The following is a 21572-nucleotide window of genomic DNA, read 5'->3' on the forward strand; positions in this document are numbered from 1 at the left end:
CCCCCTTTCCTGGGAAATGTTGGATAAAAAGCCTCACCAATTTGCATAGGTGACCACAGACCCAAACCCTTGGATCTGAGAACAATGAAAAAGCATTCAGTTTTCTTACAAGAAGACTTTTAATAAAAATAGAAGTAAATAGAAATTAAGAAATTCCCCCTGTAAAATCAGGATGGTAGATATCTTACAGGGTAATTAGATTCCAAAACATAGAGAACCCCTCTAGGCAAAACCTTAAGTTACAAAAAAGATACACAGACAGAAATAGTTATTCTATTCAGCACAATTCTTTTCTCAGCCATTTAAAGAAATCATAATCTAACACATACCTAGCTAGATTACTTACTAAAAGTTCTAAGACTCCATTCCTGGTCTATCCCCGGCAGAAACCAACATATAGACAGACACACAGACCCTTTGTTTCTCTCCCTCCTCCCAGCTTTTGAAAGTATCTTGTCTCCTCATTGGTCATTTTGGTCAGGTGCCAGCGAGGTTACCTTTAGCTTCTTAACCCTTTACAGGTGAGAGGAGCTTTCCCCTGGCCAGGAGGGATTTCAAAGGGGTTTACCCTTCCCTTTATATTTATGACAAGGGTAGCTGAGTTTTGAAATGAGTTGGAGAATGGAAAGTGAGGGAGGATCTAGGAGAAAAGATTAGGAGTTCAAGTTTGGCCATGTTGTGCTGGAATTAGAGATTATGATTCTCTGCCTTGGAATATACCAATGTAAAATGTTCATCGTAGAGCTTTTGAGGAACAAAGACAAGTCCTACCTGCCGCAGAGCACAGCAGAGATTCATGAAGGAGAAAATAGCAGAGGACAAGACTGATCCATTTACCTTAATACTAGAAGAAAGGAAATTTTCAGGGAAACTGGGATATTTTTCTTCCTATTCTTCTTCATGCTAAATTCCGTAGAATTATTAAAATGGGATTTGCATATCAGTGATTCTCCAGAGTGCGAGTCAAGATCATCCCTTAAAAATGGACATCCAAAATCAAAGGAAATTCTACATGCCATTGGTCCATAACCTAATGGAGTTTAATGGGTATTGGGTACCAAACTCTCTTAGCTCCCTTTGAAAATCCCAGCTAACAGCATGGAGGGACTTTTGACAAGGAATAGCACTGGCTGAAGATTGAATGAACAATTAGTAGATCAAAAGTGCTATCAACGTTTCAAATGTCAATGGGAAAAATGATGAAATGATCATGATCCCCTTCCCTTCCCTTGCCCTGTTTCTTGACAAACTCTAGTTGTAAGTCATAGCTGATTGAGGCTTAGGGAGATAGGGGAGGTGGTAATAATTATTCAGGCACTAGGATTCTGACTTGAACATTCAAGGAACATCCAATAATGCATTTTAACTGTTTAACTCCATGAGCATTTCTTGTGACCTACAGAATTCAAGACTGGGGTAGAGATGGAAAACTGATTTGGTGTATTGGTTTTTACGCTCTGAGTCCTGGATTTCCCTATTGCTGCTATTTGCATACAGAAGGAAGCGTCCACTCCCATGGATGATGAGATTGTTTCTCATCAGGAGGACTGAGAAGAACAGAATTCAATACAAAGTATCATTTGTTTCTCCAGATGTTAGAAAATCTGTGGACCAAATGAATTTGGTCACTGTGTGGGGTAGGGTAAAATTTTCAACAGCAGCTAAGGGCCAGATTTTTTAAGGTATTTAGGCACCTAGTGGGATTTTCAACAGCATCTAGGTGGCTAAAAAACACTCAAATCCACTAGTACCTCAGGAGGATGTTAAACAGAAGCTACTAAGGTTAGACATTTTTAAATCAGCAGATCCAGATAACACGCATCCAGGAGTTTTAAAAATGCTAGCTGAGGAGCTCACAGGGCCTTTACTGTTGAAACGCTGGAAGAAAGCTAATGCTGTGCCAATATTGAAAAAGGGCAAATGGGAGGACCAAGGCAATTATAGGCCTGTCAGCCTGATAGGCCTATCAGGCAAGATAATGGAGTGGCTGATTGTGAGGTTATTGACATAAGCTGGGACCGTATAGATCATTGTTGCAACCAAAGTCCTGTAGTGGCACCAAATCTTGTATAAAGGGAGTCAAATAAGGTGTTAAAGACAAGGTTATGGACTGCTGGTGCTGATTATGCTGTCTATTTGTGTGTATTACTTTTGTAGTTAAAGTTATGAATATTGGCTCTATACTGTCTGTATTTCAAACTTATGCTATGCTTCTCCGTGACACCCCAGACAAGTTGGTGTCAGCTCTGCCTAGCCTGCTTGATGGCCCATTAAGGACCATCAGCTATACAATTGACCCACTGAGAGAAGGCAGACACTCCTTGTGACTCAGCAAGGTATGCAAGGACCTGCCTATGGACAGAACTCTGAGGTTTTTCCAGGCCAAGTGTTGGACAGCTTGTCTTTGGCAGAAAGAAAGAGAGATCACATGGCAAGAGACTATAAAAAGCTCCTGCAGCTCCTCCATCTTGTCTTCAGTCCTGCTTCATACCTCTGGAGGGACTTTGCCACACTGAAGCTTTGAACCAAGGACTGAAAGACCCATCCCAGCTGTGGATGTCCTCCAGAGACTTGATTTGAACTTGCAGTTTATTCTCTCACTGTTGCAAGCCTGAACCAAGAACTTTGCCATCACTGTATATCATTGATTCCATTTAACCAATTCTAGCTCTCATCTATATCTTTTCTTTTTATGGATAAACCCTTAGATTTTAGATTCTAAAGGATTGGCAACAGCGTGATTTGTGGGTAAGATCTGTTTTGTATATTGACCTGGGTCTGGGATTTGGTCCTTTGGGATTGAGAGAACCTTTTTTCTTTTACTGGGGTATTGGTTTTCATCACCATTTGTCCTCCTAACGTGTGGCATTGGTGGTGATACTGGGAAACTGGGGTGTCTAAGGGAATTGCTTGTGTGACTTGTGGTTAGCCAGTGGGGTAAAAGCAAAATCTCCTCTGTCTGGCTGGTTTGGTTTGCCTTGGTGTGCACAGAAACCCCAGCCTTGGGCTGTAACTGCCCTGCTTGAAGCAATTTGTCCTGAATGGGCACTCTCCGTTGGGTCCCGCCAGAACCAGCATCATTACACTGATAAGGGACTCAATTAATAAAGAAAGAAAGTAATATAATTAATGTCATTTAACATGGGTTTATGGTAAATAGATCCTGTCAAACTAACTTGGTATCATTTTTGATGACATTACAATTGTGATTGATAAAGGCAATAGTGTTGATATAATAGACTTCTCTATGGCATTTGACTTGGTACTGCCTGACGTTTTGACTAAACAACTAGAAGGATACAAAAATAACTTGGCACACAATACATGGACCAAAAGCTGGCTAACTCTTAGGCCTCAAAATGTAATTGTAAAAGGGAATTGTCATGGAACAAGTATGTTTCCAATGGGGTCCAAGAGGGTTCTGTTCATATCCTAATGCTATTTAACATTTTTAATGATATGGAAGATGACATAAACTCATCACTGATAAAGTATGCAAATGACACAAAAATGAGGAAGTAGTTAAAAATGAAGAGGACAGGGTTACAGAGCGATCTGGATCGCTTGGTAAGATGGACTCAAGCAAACAATATGATTTTACTATGGCTAAATGTGAATGTATACATCTAGGAACAAAGAATGTCAGACATACTTGCCGGATGGGGAACTCTATTGTGGGAAACAGTGATTCTGAAAAAGATTTGGCGGTCATGGTGGATAATCAGCTGAACATGAGCTCCCAGTGTGATGCTGTGCCAAAAGGACTAATGCAATTCTTGGATGCATAAACAGGAAAAAGTCTATGTCCAGTTCTTGTGTCAACAGTTCAAAAAGGATGTTGATCAATTGGAGAGGGTTCAGAGAAGAGCCATGAGAATGATTAAAAGTTTAGGAAGCACGCCTTATAGTGACAGACCCAAGGAGCTCAATCTATTTAGCTTAACAAAAAGAAGGTTAATAAATTCCTTCATGGTCTCTTCAGTCTAGCATAGAAAGGGATAACAGCATAGAATGGCTGGAACTTTAAGCTAGTCAAAATCAGACTGGAAATATGGCGTACAGTGAGAGTAATTAACTTTTGGAGCAATTTACTAACGGTCATGGTGGATTCTCCATCACTGAGAATTTTTCAATCAAGATTGGATGTTTTTTTTCTAAAAGATCTGCTCTACAAATTATTTTGAAGAAGATCTATGTCCTGTGTTATACAGAAGGTCAGATGATCACAATGGTCCCTTCTGACTTTGGAATCTATGCATCAATGAAATCAATGAGTTTAGGTGCCGTGGTGTTTTTGAAAATCCCTCTACATGCCTAAATACCATTTAAAATCTGGCACTGGGTGACTTGAGAGCCTAAATCCAATTTTCAAAAGAGCTTTAATCTTTCAGAGCCAGATTTTCAAAAGTATGAAGATGTCTAAAGCTTCAGATAGATGCTCAGTGGGATTTTCAAAAACACCTAACCAGATTAGGTGCCTAACCTGCATAAGCATTTTTGTCAGTCTGCACTGTTGGCATCTAAATACTTTTGAAACTCCAGCTCTTAGGCTCCTAAGCAACTTACATGATTTTGGAATGGGATTTAGGCTTCTATATCATTTAGGTACTCTCATAAATATAAAGGGAAGGGTAATCACCTTTCTGTATACAGTGCTATAAAATCCCTCCTGGCCAGAGGCAAAACCCTTTCACCTGTAAAGGGCTAAGAAGCTAGGATTACCTCGCTAGCACCAGACCAAAATGACCAATGAGGAGACAAGATACTTTCAAAGCTGGAGGGGGAGGAACAAAGGGTCTGTCTGTCTGTGTGATGCTTTTGCCGGGAACAGATCAGGAATGCAGACTCAGAACTCCTGTAAAAAGTTAGTCAGTAATCTAGGTAGAAATACATTAGATTTCCTTTTGTTTAATTGCGGGTAAAATAGGCTGTGCTGAATGGAATGTATATTCCTGGTTTTGTGTCTTTTTGTAACTTAAGGTTTTGCCTTGAGGGATTCTCTGTGTTTTGAATCTGATTACCCTGTAAGGTATTTACCATCCTGATTTTACAGAGGTGATTCTTTTACCTTTTCTGTCATTAAAATTCTTCTTTTAAGAACCTGATTGCTTTTTCATTGTTCTTAAGATCCAAGGGTTTGGGTCTGTGTTCACCTGTACAAATTGATGAGGATTTTTATCAAGCCTTCCCCAGGAAAGGGGGTGTAGGGCTTGGGGGGATATTTTGGGGGAAGACGTCTCCAAGTGGGCTCTTTCTCTGTTCTTTGTGTAACACACTTGGTGGTGGCAGCGTAGGGTTCAAGGACAAGGCAAAGTTTGTACCTTGGGGAAGTTTTTAACCTTAGCTGGTAAGAATAAGCTTAGGGGGTCTTTCATGCAGGTCCCCACATCTGTACACTAGAGTTCAGAGTGGGGAAGGAACCTTGACACGCATCCTTGAAAACTGTACCTGTGATGTCTAACAATCCATGTAACAGAGCTTCTCCTGAATTATGGTCTGTTGTATCTTGACAGATGGAGCCTATGACTGGAATAGAGAAGGAAAACCATTCCAGGATACAGGAATTTATCCTTGTGGGCTTCCCCGGTAGTCAATATTTGCAGATCTCTCTTTTTTTGGTGTTTACTATGATGTATGTCCTGAAAGTTGCAGGAAATGTTGCCATCCTAGTCCTAGTGAGGGCCAGCCATCAACTCCGCAGCCCCATGTACTTCTTCCTTTGCAACCTCTCCTTGCTGGAGATATGATACACCACAGCCTGTGTTCCCAAGACCATTGCGATTTTCCTGGGGAAAAGCAGAACCGTCCCCTTTAGTAGCTGCATCCTGCAGATGGACTTCATTTTCTCCCTGGGCTGCACAGAATATTTCCTCTTGTCCGCCATGGTCTATGACTGCTATCTGGCTATTTGCTACCCATTGCACTATAGCACCATCACGAACAGCATCTTGTCTGCTCAGCTGGCCTTGGCTCCTGGGTGTGCAGTTTCCTGGCTATTTCTATCCCAGAATCTCTGATTGTTAGGTTGTCCTTCTGTGGCACGAATGTCATTACTCGTTTCTTCTGCAGCATAGCTTCCTTCATCATTCTCTCCTGCACAGACACCTATGTGATTGAGATGGCAGTTTTTATCATCTTGATCATCGTCATCCTGGGATTATGTTCAATAACTCTGGTCTCCTATATTTACACCCTCTCCACCATACTGAGAATCCCGTCAGCCCAAGGCCGGCAAAAGGCCTTTTCCACTTGCTCTGCCCATCTCACTCTTGTGATGATATGGTACAGCTCCACCATCTTCCTGTATGTCAGGTCTTCCAGACAGAATGCCTTGGACATGAACAAGACTGTCAACACTTTGAATACTATTGTAACTCCGCTGTTAAACCTCTTCATTGACAGTCTGAGAAACAAAGAGGTGAAAGTGGCTTTACGGAAGGTTATTCAGTGGGACACAAAGTTGTTTTTGAATGGCTTAGATGTTACTGGGTCTGATTCTCAGCCTGTGCTCATGTTCCCTTTGGTAGTAACTGTCCTTGTTGTTGTTCTTTTAATCCTGGTTCCAATTTTACATTTAGAACTTTTGTATTTGGGTAAAATTTTCAGAAGTGCCTGAGGGCCAGATTTGCAAAGGAATTTAGGCACCTAAAGATTCAGATAGGCCCCTAAATACCATGAAATATCTGGCTTCTAGGTGCCTAATTTTTATTGAAAATCTACCAGACATGAGCTCCTAAGGGGCATATTTTCGAAGATATTTAGGTGTCTAAAGATGCAGATAGTTGTTTAGTGGGCTTTTCCAAAGCACTTCAGCAGATGAGGCACCAAATCCCATTGATTTCAGTGGTAGCTACAAATACTTTTGAAAATCTGTCCCTTAAAATCTTTCGAGAGGTCTCATTAGCAGCCCATTGGCATCAATGATCATCTTTCAACTGAATTAAATGGCCTTTAGATCAGGCCCTATGTGGACCTTACTTTTAGCAATTCACATTTAGGCCCCCATCCTGAGATCCTTACTCAGCTGGTAAATTATATTATTTTGAGTCGTCCAGTTGACTCTAATGGGACTACTCACACTAGGAAAGAAAGCTTGTGCATAAAGCGTGTGCAGGATCAAGATGTTAGTGACACTGAATCTGTACTCAGAAGTTTGTCCTAAGTTTAAATTTGTAGCAACTCCAGAGTTTTCATTATCTGTGATGTATGACTGGTTGGCCAACTCACACGACATTGTGTCTGTTCCCTGATTCAATAGCTGAAAAATTATTAAACAGCAGACTAAAGAACAAAATGCAGGAAATACAGAATGATGAACAACGATGGTGGATTTGTTTTTTTAATTAGTGAAGAATTTCAAAAAATCAAACTTATTTCCCTTTTTAAGGGTTCTAAGTTTGGGGGTCCTACATGTTGGTAAATGGAAACAAGTCAACAACATTTTTTATAAAGTTTTCCATTTAAATGTTGTCAAAAATTGAAATGAAAAATTTAATTCAAAAAAGAAAAGAAAAATTCACTAAAACAACAGTTCTTTACAAAAAATGTTTATTTTTGAAAATGGTCACTTTTCAACAAAAAGGAATAACAAGGGAGAAAGAAGTTCAATTAATGGTGATCAATATGTTTTCACAGAAAGTGTTTTTTATCAAATGAACTTGATTTAACTGTGACATTTCTGATTGATGAAGGCAATGGTGTTGATGTAATAGACTTGCATTTTTCTAGAGGTTTGATTCAGGGTAACATCACACTATTTAAAAAAAAAATAACACTACACAAAACCAACAGTAAATTGGTTAAAAACTGGCTAACTGATAGTTCTCAAAACATAACTGTTCATAGAATCATAGAATATCAGAGTTGGAAGGGACCTCTGGAGGTCATCTAGTCCAACCCCGTGCCCAGAGCAGGACCAATCCCCAACTAAATCGTCCCAGCCAGGGCTTTGTCAAGCCTGACCTTAAAAACTTCTAAGGAAGGGGATTCCACCACCTCCCGAGGTAACGCATTTCAGTGTTTCACCACCCTCCTAGTGAAAAAGTTTTTCCTGATATCCAACCTAAATCTCCCCCACTGCAACTTGAGACCGTTACTCCTTGTTCTGTCATCAGCTACCACTGAGAACAGTCTAGATCCATCCTCTTTGGATCCACCTTTCAGGTAGCTAAAAGCAACTATCAACTCCCCCCTCATTCTTCTCTTCCGTAGACTAAACAATCCCAGTTCCCTCAGCCTCTCCTCATAAGTCATGTGTTCCGGTCCCCTAACCATTTTTGTTGCCCTCCGCTGGACTCTTTCCAATTTTTCCACATCCTTCTTGTAGTGTGGGGCCCAAAACTGGACACAGTACTCCAGATGAGGCCTCACCAATGTCGAATAGAGGGGAACGATCACGTCCCTCAATCTGCTTGCTACACCCCTACTTATACACCCCAAAATGCCATTGGCCTTCTTGGCAACAAGGGCACACTGTTGACTCGTATCCAGCTTCTCGTCCACTGTCACCCTTTAGGTCCTTCTCTGCAGAACTGCTGCCTAGCCATTCGGTCCCTAGTCTGTAGCGGTGCATTGGATTCTTCCGTCCTAAGTGCAGAACTCTGCACTTGTCCTTGTTGAACCTCATCAGATTTCTTTTGGCCCAATCCTCCAATTTGTCTAGGTCCCTCTGTGTCCTATCCCTGCCCTCCAGCGTATCTACCACTCCTCCCAGTTGAGTGTCATCATCTGTTGATGGGAACTGTTGATTTTAACGGGTGATAGACACCTAGATGCTTTTGAGAATCCCACTAGGTTCCTAAATACCTTTACATATCTTGCCCTTGATGCCTGACTTATTTGTATTTTTGTATATTTGTATCTAGACCAGTCTTATTATCAAAGTGTAAATAAACTTTAACTTTTACCTTTGTATCCACCTACCTTTTGGAAAATTTTTTACTTATTAAGGCTGGGGATTTCAAAGGAGTGTAAAGACATAGGCTGGGTTTACCAAAGTATCCTGAGAGAGTTTCAATAGAATTTTTGCTCCTATGTCCCTTTGGCATCTTTGGAAGACCCAGCCCTAATTAGAGCTGATTGGAATTTTCATTGTAGAGGAAATTTCAATAGTTTGAAATTGGTTTTTATCCCAAATCTGGATGAAAATTTAAAACATGCTGATACAGACTAATACGGCTACCACTCTGAAACTTGTATTTAGCTGTGACACCTTTCCCAAACCCGAAGAAGAGCTCTGTGTAAGCTTGGAAATTTGTCTCTCCCAACAACAGAAATTGGGCCAATACAAGATGTTACTTCACCCATTGCTCGGAAAACCCCATCAAGGAGATGACATACGGGCACGCCCAATAAATGAGAAAACATTGACAACACTGTCTACCCAAACACTCAACATCTCCCCAGGCAGAGGAACCAGAATGGAGATGGGGTGGACAGGGGGCCATGGCCCCATCGCTTTTAAAAGTGGGAGGGGTATGTTCTCCCACTTTTTACTGGCCTTAACGGTGAGCGATGGTGGGGAGGAGGCAGAGAGGAGCAAGCATGGGGAAGGGCCTTGGGGGGAAGAGGCGGCACGAGGGTGGGGCCTTGGGGGAAGAGGCCATGTGGGGGTAGGGCCTTGGTTCAGGTGTAGGTGCCCCCCGCCCCCACTTCTAGGGAGCTTCCGGTGCTCCTGTGCCCAGGCACTCCCACCTCATAAAGAAACAAATCAATCCACCAGTAAAAAAAAACAAACCAAAAAAACCCCCTAAAATAAAATTTAAAAAATCTGAGAAAGAAGCAAGAACCAAACAACTTCACTGATACCACAATCATATTTTTTACCCTGAGGGGAAGAACAAAAAAAGGAATGGAGTCTCTGGCTCCTTAGGGTCTACTAGGGGCTTTGCTATGGCTCCTGATTTTATGTGGAAGGTACTCAGATAGCATGGTAATGGGTACAGTGTGGAATCCTACGATAGACAGATAGATTAGATTAGATAGAACGAACTCCTGCAAGTCCTTCTTACATGGGATTATGGTTGGCACCTGACACAGGGTAGGACTCTGCACTTAAACAGGTCCCCTGTCTCTTTGTCATGTGCTAAAATTAAGACTTCCAGACCCACCAGCCATGCCCCCGCCCTCCCCCCCCCCTCACTTCCAGACTCCCTATACAGCAAAAGACTTGTTCCATGCAGCAGGGCCTGTAGGTGAAAGGCAACAAAAGTCAAAGGCCCCAGACTTCAGTCTTGATTTCTCTGAGTGATTTCTCTTCTTTCTTCAGCAAAGTAACATGCACCTTTCTCAGGTAGGAGAGCTGCCATGAACAAAGAGCGATAGACGGCTATTGAGCAAGCCCAGACTTCTGAAGTCACCATGTCTATATTTACCCAGATAGCAAAACACAGAGTTCATGATCTGATGCTGCCATATCCCACTCTGTCACACCAGCAAACAGAAAATCAAAAGCCATCATACCCCAAGCAAAGTTTTGACCCCAAAAAAGGAGAAGAACCAGAGATTCCGTGAAGTCCACTGGGTACTTTCTAACGGCTACTGATTTTATGTGGAAGGTACTCAGATAACATGGTGAGGGGTGGCAGTATAAAAGCATGAGACAGATAGATAGATTTTCATCTTACTTATACTGGTATAAACCGAGAAGAACTCCACTGACTTAGTGGAGTTAGTGTGGATTTACCACTATACATACAGCATTTTGCACAAAAAAATCACACACCATATTCTTATGGGGACAATAATGTCATCAGTTGATTGTATTTGTAAAAAAAACAGATAAAACCATGTTCATCAGAGAAATGCAGACATTTTATTCTAGTTGAATAACCTTCACCCAGTTGTTAGAGAGCTTATTCCTTCACTCTCCCACTTCCCTGGTCCTTCTCGCATGAACAGAGAGCAACAATACCCGAAGTCCGAAGGTGCAAACAATTTGATGTTTATTGGGGTGAACTTCCAGCAAGCTTAAATACAAGTTCCTTTTTCCTTATTTTCAAATCCCAACTTACTTCCTGTTTATATAGTAATATTCTTAGCTATACCTTAACCAATCATTCTACTGAAATTTAACTAACCAATCCTAACATACTGTAACATGATTAGCTAACCAATTATATCCCACCAGAATAATTAGATTACACCCAGCAAAATTAATTATACAGCAGACAGAAACAATCACAGAACCAGACAGAGGTTATACAGACAAACAATAGCAAAGTGGGAACGATAATGACAAAATAATACAGAAGTGAGGATTTCACATCCTAGCTATTGATAAGTGAGTTCTTGCCAGACAGGATGCTATCAAACTAAGTTTCCTTTTACATTTTCTAGGCACTTCCCTTTCTCTGGAGGTGATAGGAATACAATCCTGTCCTGATAGTGCCTGACAGCCCAATAGCACTTTATTTCAATGTGACTAGTTTGGAATGTGAGGATGTGACTGTTCGCTTCCTAGCTTATGGCTGCCTCTGCTGCTTAGCCAAAGGACTTAGCCTAAGAACAGGGCCTCAGACTGTCACAGTAAGAGAAGGACCTTACACTGGCAGACAGTGATTTTGATTCTTTCTTTTATACCTCTAACTAGCCAAGTGATAAGAATACACCTAAATTCTTAAAGTACAGGCCTTTACAGACAGGCCTGAATATCTATATCCTAACACCAGTCAGTTTCCTCAGGGAAGCTTTGATTTCCTTGTTCCTTATGCTGTAGATGATCGGATTCATCACTGGTGGCAGCACAGAATAGAGAACAGCCACCACGAGATCCAGAGCTGACGGAGAACTGGAGATGGGTTTCATGTAGGCAAAGACAGCAGTGGAAACAAACATGGAAATTACGATGAGGTGAGGAAGGCACGTGGAGAAGGTTTTATGTCGGCCCTGCTCAGAGGGGATTCTCAGTACCTTGGTTAAGATCTGAACATATGTCACAATTATAAAAACAAAGCAAATTAGTGCTAAACACACACCAAATCCAATAACCCCAACTTCATTGAAGTACGAGTTAGAGCAGGCAAGCTTGAGTAGCTGGGGGATTTCACAGAAGAACTGATCCACCATGTTGCCTCCACAGAAGGTGATCGAAAAAGTGTTCTCGGTATGCAATGAAGCATAGAGAATTACACTGATCCAGGCACTGGCTGCCATTTGGACACAAGCTCTCCTGTTCATTATAGTCTCATAGTGCAGTGGTTTGCAGATGGCGACATATCGATCGTACGCCATGATGGTGAGTAAGGAGAATTCAGCTACAGCAAAGAAGACAAGGAAAAAGACTTGGGCGACACATCCAGAATAGGAAATGGACCTGGTGTTCATAAGGGAATTGGCCATAGATTTGGGGATGGTGACAGAGATGGAGCCGAGGTCTAGGATGGACAAACTCATCAGGAAGAAGTACATGGGGGTGTGAAGGTGGTGGTCAAGAGCTATGGCTATGATGATGAGAAGATTTCCTGTCAGGGCTGCTAGGTAAAGCACTAGAAACACCATGAAGTGTAAAATCTGCAGCTCTCGAACATCAGAGAATCCCAGGAGAAGGAACTCGGTTACGGTGGTTCGGTTGGACATTTTTTTTCTTAGTTCATCGTGTGATGACTGTGGAGGGAAGGACAAGAGCAATGGTCAGGGTTATAGCGAGAGAGGGCATGACTCTGATTCCCCTCTCCATGATATCTCATGATGTGAATGTCAAAGTTGCACAGCACTTGTCACTTCCATTGACTGGAGTAGTGAGAACTCCTCACCGCTCAGAACCAGAGCACTACTCTGGTGCGTTATGACAGGAGTGTAAATTGGCATCGCTCCCTTAAAGTCACTGGACCTGGGTCAGTTTACACCATCTGAGGATCTGGCCCAAGATGTGGCTTGATCAAATGCAGTATGAAAGATGGAACAAAGTACAATCCAAATCCAACAATTTGAGCCAAAATTATGCCCCTATTGCTACAGACATCAGGCTCACAACTTGGCCAACTCAACTACTAAAATGCCAGCACAGTCTGATTCCCACTTAACTGAGAAACACAGCACAGAATCACCCAGCTTCCCGCATAGCAGCTTTTCTGTGATGATTCCACCCCAACATCCCACATACCTCCTGATGCCTACTTACACGTTGATTTATGGCACCAGATCCCAGCTGCACTCCCATTGCTGGGTGATGGTGGGCTGGTCGCATCGCTCAGTTGCTGCTAGGTTGTGTCGTTCCCCTCTGTGACTTTATTTCTGTGCTGTGTGAGTCAGGAGACTTCGGTTCTAGTCTTGCCTCTGTCACTTTGTGACCATGGAGCAGTCACCGCTGCCTCTCTTTCCTCCCCTTCCCTTTGTCTGTCTTGTGTACTTTGAATGTGAACTCTTTTGGGGATGGATTGTGTCTTCCTGTGTGCATGTTCTGTGCACATGTTGACAGTATTTTTGTTTAGCAGGCAGCAGTGTGGGACAGAGGCTATGATGGTAGAAGTGGAGATCTGGGTTCTAGTTCCATCAACCTCCTGCCTGTCCTTGGGTAGGATAAAGAGAGACAGCCTTTGTCTGGGAGCTTCGACTCTCAGGGCTTTAGTTTAGAGAGGTTAGTATGTTTAAAACACATTCTCTGGGTGACCAACTTTGCTATTTACTCATTTTTACCATCCTGCAGCTACCCCTTTGAAACAGACAAACACGTTTGCAATAGAGGGAATGGGGTTGGAAATTATGGTGTTATTGGACAATATTCATGTTCCCCACCATGGCAAAAAGCTAAGTTTCCAGGTAGGAGTCGTCAGACAATTTCTACTTTATTTCAAAGGAAAATTCAGTTTTCAGTTGAATATATTTTCATGGAAAGTCTCTGATATCCATCAAAATGAAAACTTTTTTTGATTATGGCTAAAATTTTCAGGTTCCAACAGTTTTCGGCTGAAACTGTTTGGTTCTCAATGAAAAGTCAATTTTTTCTGGAAAAAAAAAATCTGATCATCTCTATATATCTAAATAATTTGATAGTAAAAGTCTTAAAGAGTTCTAATTGCAATTCATATTTCTGATATTAAATTTGCCCCATATATTAATACTCTAACATATTTAATTAAAATAGAAAACTTACTTTGTTGGTCTTTATTCCAATTTGTGATGCATTTGATCAGACTGTGTTAGGAATCATTGGTCATTATCTATCTATCTATCTATCTATCTATCTACCTATTCACCCACTGCCAGGATTCTTTGGTTCTCTCTCTCTCTCTCATGCACCACCACTGTATTATCCACCAGCTGTTGTCGCATCCCTTCGCTGGATGTCCTGAGTTGCAGGGGTCTCTCTGCAGTTCCTAGCACAGATGGGCGCTCCCTGCTTCCCTCCTAGGGCAGGCTTGGGTGAAACGTGATGGACTAAATGGGATCAGGGACTGAAAGACAGTCCCAGCTCTCGAGCTGATCCTGGTTTGTGCCGGCTTCAAACAAGGTCAGAGCCCAAGATATCCCTGCTCTGGGGCTAAATAGCTGAATCTGATCTCCAGGGCTGTGAGCCCAGCTCTGCTCTCACCACAGGAGCAAACCATCCTGACAACCTGCCCTAGTTGACCCTAACCCCCCAGAGGGGGAACAGCACCTGCCCTGCATCTCACATGATGCCAGCATCTCTTGAAGGACCTTTAGCTAAGGCTGGATCACAAAGGGGGTCCCCACAGGATGGCAAAATAAAACATATATTTGTAGCACAGACATGGGCTCTACAATAGCTAAGAGCCTCTTGGCACCAGAGTCTCAGTTGGCCTGGAATAGCCTGTTCCTTCATTAACTCCACATAGTCACCTCTAGGGGAGCAGAAATGTTTTTCTCCTGCATTACACCAGCAGCTCTTGGGATGCAGCCACCAGAGAAACCCACAGCTCAGGCTGCCCTGGCTGCTTGAAGTTCCTCACTAAGAGACAAACACTAAAAACTAAGGACCAGGTCCTGAGCTGGTGTAAATTGATACACTTCCATTGACTTCAGAGTAGCGTGGGCTATTTACACCACTTGGGGATCTGACTCATTGATTTCCACGGAGCTACATCCATTTACACCAGCTGGGGATCTGGCCCATGATGCAGTTTCCAACCCATTTCCTTTGCCTGTGAAACTGAACCAAAGAAGAGTCAAACATTCGTAACCAGTCTCCTCTTTCCTAGCTCTTTGTCCACTGGGATGAATTACAAGTATAACTTGTAAGGGTGACAGAGCGATTCATTCCCACTTGGGACAGAACTGGGGACAGTGTTGTGGAGATTTTCTGCTTCTGATATTCAACTTTTATTGGGGTAAATAGCCCAGGTCTTTTCTTTCTTTCTTTCTTTCTTTCTTTCTTTCTTTCTTTCTTTCTTTCTTTCTTTCTTTCTTTCTTTCTTTCTTTCTTTCTCAGTAGTAACATTGTTTCCTTCCGGCAGACAACATTAAAATAAAAGGCTCCTTTGGCTGCAGATGCACTGTTTAAAAATGTGTAATTTACATGAGACATTCATGTCAGAGAAACTGATGAAATACAAAGAGCCAGAGAGTAGAAACCAGCCCTAGACCTATTGGAATCAATGGTTCCGATTCTCAGCAAGTTCAAATCAGGGTCAGTGGAGTGAATGGGTCAGTGCCCCAGTTTTTGTAAATCACCTTTAGCTGCCTTGGACTCAAAGGGTCCAGATCCCCAAACAGCTGTTGTGTAAATCAGCCCCAGCCCCACTGAAGTCAATTAGACCAGTTCCTCAGCGAATGTAAATTGGCAGAGTGCTATGGAACTCGGCCAGGTTACATGAGCTAAATATCTGTGCCGTGATGTTGAGCTTTTTGTTTGTTCCTGTCTCTGAGATTCTCATTGCTGAACATCACAATCCCATCTCAATGCTCCTGGAATATTCCAATAGCACGGTTCATAGAAACCTGCAAGATGGGTACCCAACCAGTAAAGGAACTGATGAATATTATTACCATCACAGCAATGCCCTTCTAGTTAAGGTTGCACCATGACTTCTGTTTAAAGGTCCTCCTTTCTTAAAAAAAAAAGGAAAAAAACAGAAGACAAACTTAGTCAGATTCTTTTGAAATTTAATGTGCCTTAGGAGGGTGCAGGGTAGGATTAGTGACCTAAATGTGGGTTCATTTGAGCGAAGGGTTGTGGAGATATGAGCCCCATTACAAGATTCTAGGTTTGTTTATTTTGTTCAAAGCTAGAGATCCAACTATTGATGTGAGGCAGGTCAATATGGTCTCAATCTGTCTCATTTTACTCAAGGTAGTGCACGGCCCCCACTAAATCTTCGGGGACCCAAAATGAGAATGGAATTTAAGAAAGTCTGCGTGTTGGACTGTGCGCTTGTGCCAATGCAGAAGGAGGGCTAGCGGATTTCCATTCCCGCCATTTTGTATGGTTTAAAGCTCAGTTTCTGGAAGTGCACTAGAAGCTGAATGGTTACTCGGATAGCTTTGAAATTTGGGTGCCTCAGGCAGGCCCGGGGTAGCATTCGAGTTCCAAATTTGTTGTCATTTGACCAAGGGCTTCCGGAGTTATAAGCCCCTCCATAACTTCCAGTTTCCTTCTGCTGCCTTGTATTGTTAAACTGTGAGGTACTAATGACTGGATCAATCACAGACCTCATTGAGATTGATGGCTGTGAATTCATCCTTCAATTAACATAACTAACAATAAGTTAACCAAAGGCCCCCACCTTAAGCTTTGCCTACACTACCAATTTTGTCGGTTGGGATGTGAAAAAACCACCCCGACCGACAAAAGTTTGACCGACCCAAGCGATAAAGGAAGAAAGAGCTGAAGAGTAGACATGGCAGTAAAGGTAAAAGCTGTAAGGTCTATAGTGTCAACATGGCCTAACTCCGTTGAGTTACTCACTGGGTGAGTAAGAGGAGAAACAGCTCCATTTCCTCGACTAGAGTTACTCTTTATTTGCTCCAGCCTGAGGGCAAGAGGATTGAGTCTCACTGAGTCCAGTGGAATCACTCCTGGTTTGCATGGAGGGAGCGTATCCGCACCAATGACCAGTGTGGGAACACACAGGGATGCCATTAACGTCTCTCTGTTTGAACTGGGGTAAGTCAGCTTGGAAGCCCCAGCCCACGGTTGTAGCTCTCGCCGTTCCTAACTGTGCAACCCTGGACTAGGTCACTTCATTTCCTTCCCCACCTACATTTCCATCCATACACATGTCCTTTGCTTGATGTGGCCACCTCTCTATGGAATGGGGAAAAAATGAAACAAAACCTGTGCAGTGAAGAAATCTCCTTGGAGAAATTTTCTCTAATGAACACATGGCGTGCATCTCTATGATCAACCCCTGGAACTGCTGAAGTCAGTGGGAGCATTGCTAGTGACTGCAGTGGGATCAGGACCAGGCCTTCCCTGCTATGTAAGAGCTGAGGGTTGTGTGGCTGACAGAAGAAGACTATTTCTACCAGGAAATTGCAAATTAATTTGAGATGGGCCCAGCTCAGACACTGGACTCTTTCTTGGGATCCTCAAGTCCCCAACACTCAGGCGAGGGGGCTTAGGATCTGAGGTTCTGGTTCCACACTAAAGCTCATCCCTGCAGAACCCACCTTCACTTTGACTGGCAACAATTTGCTCCTTTGATGGCTATCACAATCTCCATGGAGAGATCGTGTAGTGAAGAGGACTGGGAGCCTGATCTACCCTCTCCCATTTTGAGATGATCTCTTCAGGTCCAGGCTGGTCCATGGTCTCTGCTGAGGCTCCTCACAGGGGATTAATGCGTTCTAGTTTGGATGGATGAGATGTTTGATGGGTGCTTTCATGACGTGTCCAAGGAGATGAGGCACAAAAACAATTTTTCACAGCGCTCACAAGGGGAGGACACTGGGGCACTGCTCACTGGGGCTGGGTTGAATAGGTGACCTAGACATGAAAACAGCCGCTTCATCGGTTATCTCCCAAGCCAGCATATCCCATCCTGCGCCAAGATGGCTATAGCATTCATGTGGACATGGGGTGTGAACGGAGACCTCCTCTCCTTTCATATGTCCAGTGCTGGAAGCAAAGACCAGGGACTGTCCTGCTCTCTAAAGATGGCTTTTCCGGGAACAGAGAGACAAGGTGGGTGAGGTAATATCTAGTGAGTAGAAAACAGCTCAACAGAATGGGAACCATGTATCCCGGGTACTAATTGCTGATTTCCATGGAGAGGCCCCAGGAATGGGCTTGGCCCTCTGGGGGGACCTGTAACCGACTCTGCCGCATCCTGTGCAATTAGAGTGGAAGCAAGGGGGTGTGCGTGCTGCAGAATCTGGAACAATACAGTGGACACTTGCTCCAGGATGTGAGCTATGACAGGGATTTTCAGAGTGGTTTCATGAAAACAGGTGCCCAATGCCCATTGTCTGCACAATGGGAGTTAGATGCTTAACTCTCTTAGGGTATGTCTACACTACGAAATAAGGTCGATTTTATAGAAGTCAATTTTTAGAAACTGATTTTATTCAGTTGATCGCGTATATCCCCACTAAGTGCATTAAGTTGGCGGAGTGCGTCGTCAATACCGTGGCTTGCGTCGACTTACAGAGCAGTGCACTGTGAGTAGCTATCCCACAGTTCCCGCAGTCTCCGCTGCCCATTGGAATTCTGGGTTAAGCTCCCAATGCCTGATGGGGCACAAACATTGTCGCACGTGATTCTGGGTACATGTCGTCAGGACCCCCGCTCCTTCCCTCCTTCCCTCTCTCTGTGAAAGCAACGGCAGACAATCATTTCATGCCTTTTTTCCTGGGTTACCCATGCAGACGCCATACCATGGCAAGCCTGGAGCCTGCTCAGCTCACCGTTGGGTGCTGCTAGCAGACGCGGTACTGAATTGCTACACAGCAGCAGCTCCTTGCCTTCACGGCAGACGGTGCAATAGGACTGATAGCCGGCATACGTCTCCTGGGTGCTCCTGGCAGACTTCGGTGAGGTCGATCGGGGCGCCTGGACAGACATGGCCATTCTCCCCTTAGAGCACCGAATGGGAGTCAGAGACTCCAGGTCATTCTCTTCTTTAGGTTTCGTCTCATGGAGATTCAGTCCTGCCTGGAATATCATGCAAGCTGGAAGCTTCTGCCTCAGGCTGCTCTCCCAGCCAGCAGCACCGCGCGGTCGCACCTACCCAGCTATAATGATTTAGACCAACTGAGAACCTGCCCCTTCACTTTTAAGAAACCTGTGTAACCCTTCTGCCAGTTGGAGTCGGCAGCAACAAGGGCCACGTTCAATATCTTGGGGGTCCTTTTCAACAATGCAACACAACACCGACTTGAGTCCCCAACTAGTAACCTGGCACAATTACACATCCCCCGTTGGGCACCTCTAGAGATAACACTTCCCCTCTCCCAAGCACAGAGTCCGAGTGTAGAAGAGAAACTTTTAATAAAAAGGGGGAAAGTAAGCTGGTATTAACTTGGGAAAACACTGCAAGCAGGATTCATAACATAAACCATGAGCAAAACACCCACCCCAGAATATATTGGGCAGTGTCCTTTTGCCTCAGGTTCTTAAGTCCAGCAACCAAAAGTTCCTGTAACATGCCCTTCCCTTCACCGCACCCCACTCACAGCTGTTGTCCTTGGTCAGTGAAGACCAGAGTTCAGAGGTGCATCTGTGGCATTCACCGTCCACCCTGGTGGACGGAGAGAAAGGCACCTTGCTCTCTCCGCTGTCCGGGCATTTGCTCTGGCCTCTGCCAGACAGCTACCCCCCCGCACACACACACACCCCTCCACTGGCCTTTGACACCCATGTCCCCTGCTTAGCAAGTGCAGTTTACTTGAGGGTGAGTTCCTCAGTCAGGGCATGTCAAGCACAGTTCTGCTGCCCTTGATTCACACAAGAAGGATACACAACCCTTTATTACCCCTGCCCCAATAACAAAGTGTCTTGTGATCCAACACCAGCCAAAAGTCATTCCCATCATGCTGTGTGCCTAGGCAGAGAGGGAGTGTGTGATGGTGTTCCCCGGGCTGCAACCTGGGACTGTGGGATGGCTGTGGCTCCTGAATTCACTAGCCTGGTGTGTCTCTCACAATGCTCTGCTAGCGACTAACAGCAAACCCCTCCAGGTGCTGTTATCACTCAGTCCAGAAGCATGTGAAGCCACACACCCAGCTAGATTGCATGAATGCTCCCAGAGCCACTCGTGAATCGCACAAAGAAAGGCACCAGCCAGGTGCCCCCAGCTCCCAGCCTTGTACCTCAGGAATATACCGTCTTGCACTGCTCAAGGCATTTAGGCACCTACCAATGAGACAGGCACCTAGGGAGATTAATCAAAGCTCCTAAGTAAGCCAGGTGGCTAAATCCCATGGACGTTCAATGGGAGTGAGGCACCTAACCTGCTTAGGTGCTCTTGTAAATCCCACTGGGCACCTATTAGAATAGGTAGGTGCCTAAATCCCTTTATAATCCGTGCCCTGTGTCTATCTTCTCAAGTTCTAAGTCCTGGGCTTCACTTGAACTTCAGAAACATTACCCCTATCATTTGCAAAAGAGCCTATTGGAGCAAACCTTGGGTTTCTACAACTGATACACCACCATCTGCATCCCTCTGCAATAGCGACCACAGTGGACTTTATCCAGGGACATGTAGGTGCTTACAGGGTTAGGCAGCAGCTGAGCAGAGCTTTTGAGGATGTAAATTTTGGACTTAGGCACTGAAATGCTTTTGCGTATTTAGCCCTCGGCTCCTGTTCATTGGGGCTGGGTTTGGACAGGTGACTTAGAGGTGAAAGCAGCAACTTCATCTCTTATCTCCCGAGCCAGCCTGTCCCATCCTGCTTGACAATGTTTGTAGCTTCCACATGGAAATGGGGTGTGAACTGAGACCTCAGCTCCTCTCAAATGTTCAGGGGCCGAAGGCGAGAGACAGTCCTGCTCTCTAAAGTTGCCTTATTGGGGCACAATCTATTCCCAGGCCCTGCCACAACATGGTGCACCAAGCATGGTGTGCCAGGAACATAACATCAGCCCAGGGATTCAGTTACTGAGAGCAACCAAAGCAATCAGACCAAGTGGGGCATCCCCTAGGAAACCCGTGTGAGGAGCACAGAGCTGTGATTATCCCCAGGGGGCATTAGAAGGGGAGAGAGTAGAAAACAGCTCAGCAGAAGGGAACAATTGTATCCTGGGTGCAAAATCACTGATTTCCTTGGGGAGACCCCAGGAATGGGTTTGGCCCTCTGGAGGAACCAGTGACCGACTCTCCACCATCCTGTGCAGTTACAGCAGACACAAGGGGCTGTGGGTGCTGCAGAATCTGGAACCGTACAGTGAACTTTCACTGCGGGCCATGAGCTGTGACAGGGATTTTCAGAGTGGCTTCAGGGAATTATGTGCCCATCTCCCATTGACTGCACAATGGGAGTTAGGCAACTAATGTCCTTAGACCCCTTTGAATATCCCAGACTTAATATACAGAGATTTCTGTCTTGTCCCCTTGTATCCCAATTTTCTTTGCACCACCCTAACCCTCAGTGGCCAGATGATTAGCCCAAGGTTCTGAAGTCTGACATTTTTCAGTAGTACATATAGAAGCCCAGGTGGCAGCTGTGCGATCTTC

The 21572-nt window shown here is 44.1% G+C and overlaps 1 protein-coding gene and 1 pseudogene across 1 annotated transcript; one reads left to right on the forward strand and one right to left on the reverse strand.

The window, feature by feature from the left end:
- The first annotated feature begins 5630 nt into the window (after window positions 1-5630).
- LOC142068950 (olfactory receptor 6F1-like) lies at window positions 5631-10309 on the forward strand (annotated as a pseudogene).
- A 1343-nt stretch (window positions 10310-11652) lies between these two features.
- On the reverse strand, window positions 11653-12576 carry LOC142068951 (olfactory receptor 14A16-like). Its single transcript, XM_075119069.1, has one exon. It carries the CDS (start codon window positions 12574-12576, stop codon window positions 11653-11655), a length of 924 nt encoding a protein of 307 aa, XP_074975170.1.
- Window positions 12577-21572: the final 8996 nt, after the last annotated feature.

The sequence above is a fragment of the Caretta caretta genome, chromosome 14 (genome assembly GCF_965140235.1).
Source record: "Caretta caretta isolate rCarCar2 chromosome 14, rCarCar1.hap1, whole genome shotgun sequence".
Taxonomy (NCBI): domain Eukaryota; kingdom Metazoa; phylum Chordata; order Testudines; family Cheloniidae; genus Caretta; species Caretta caretta.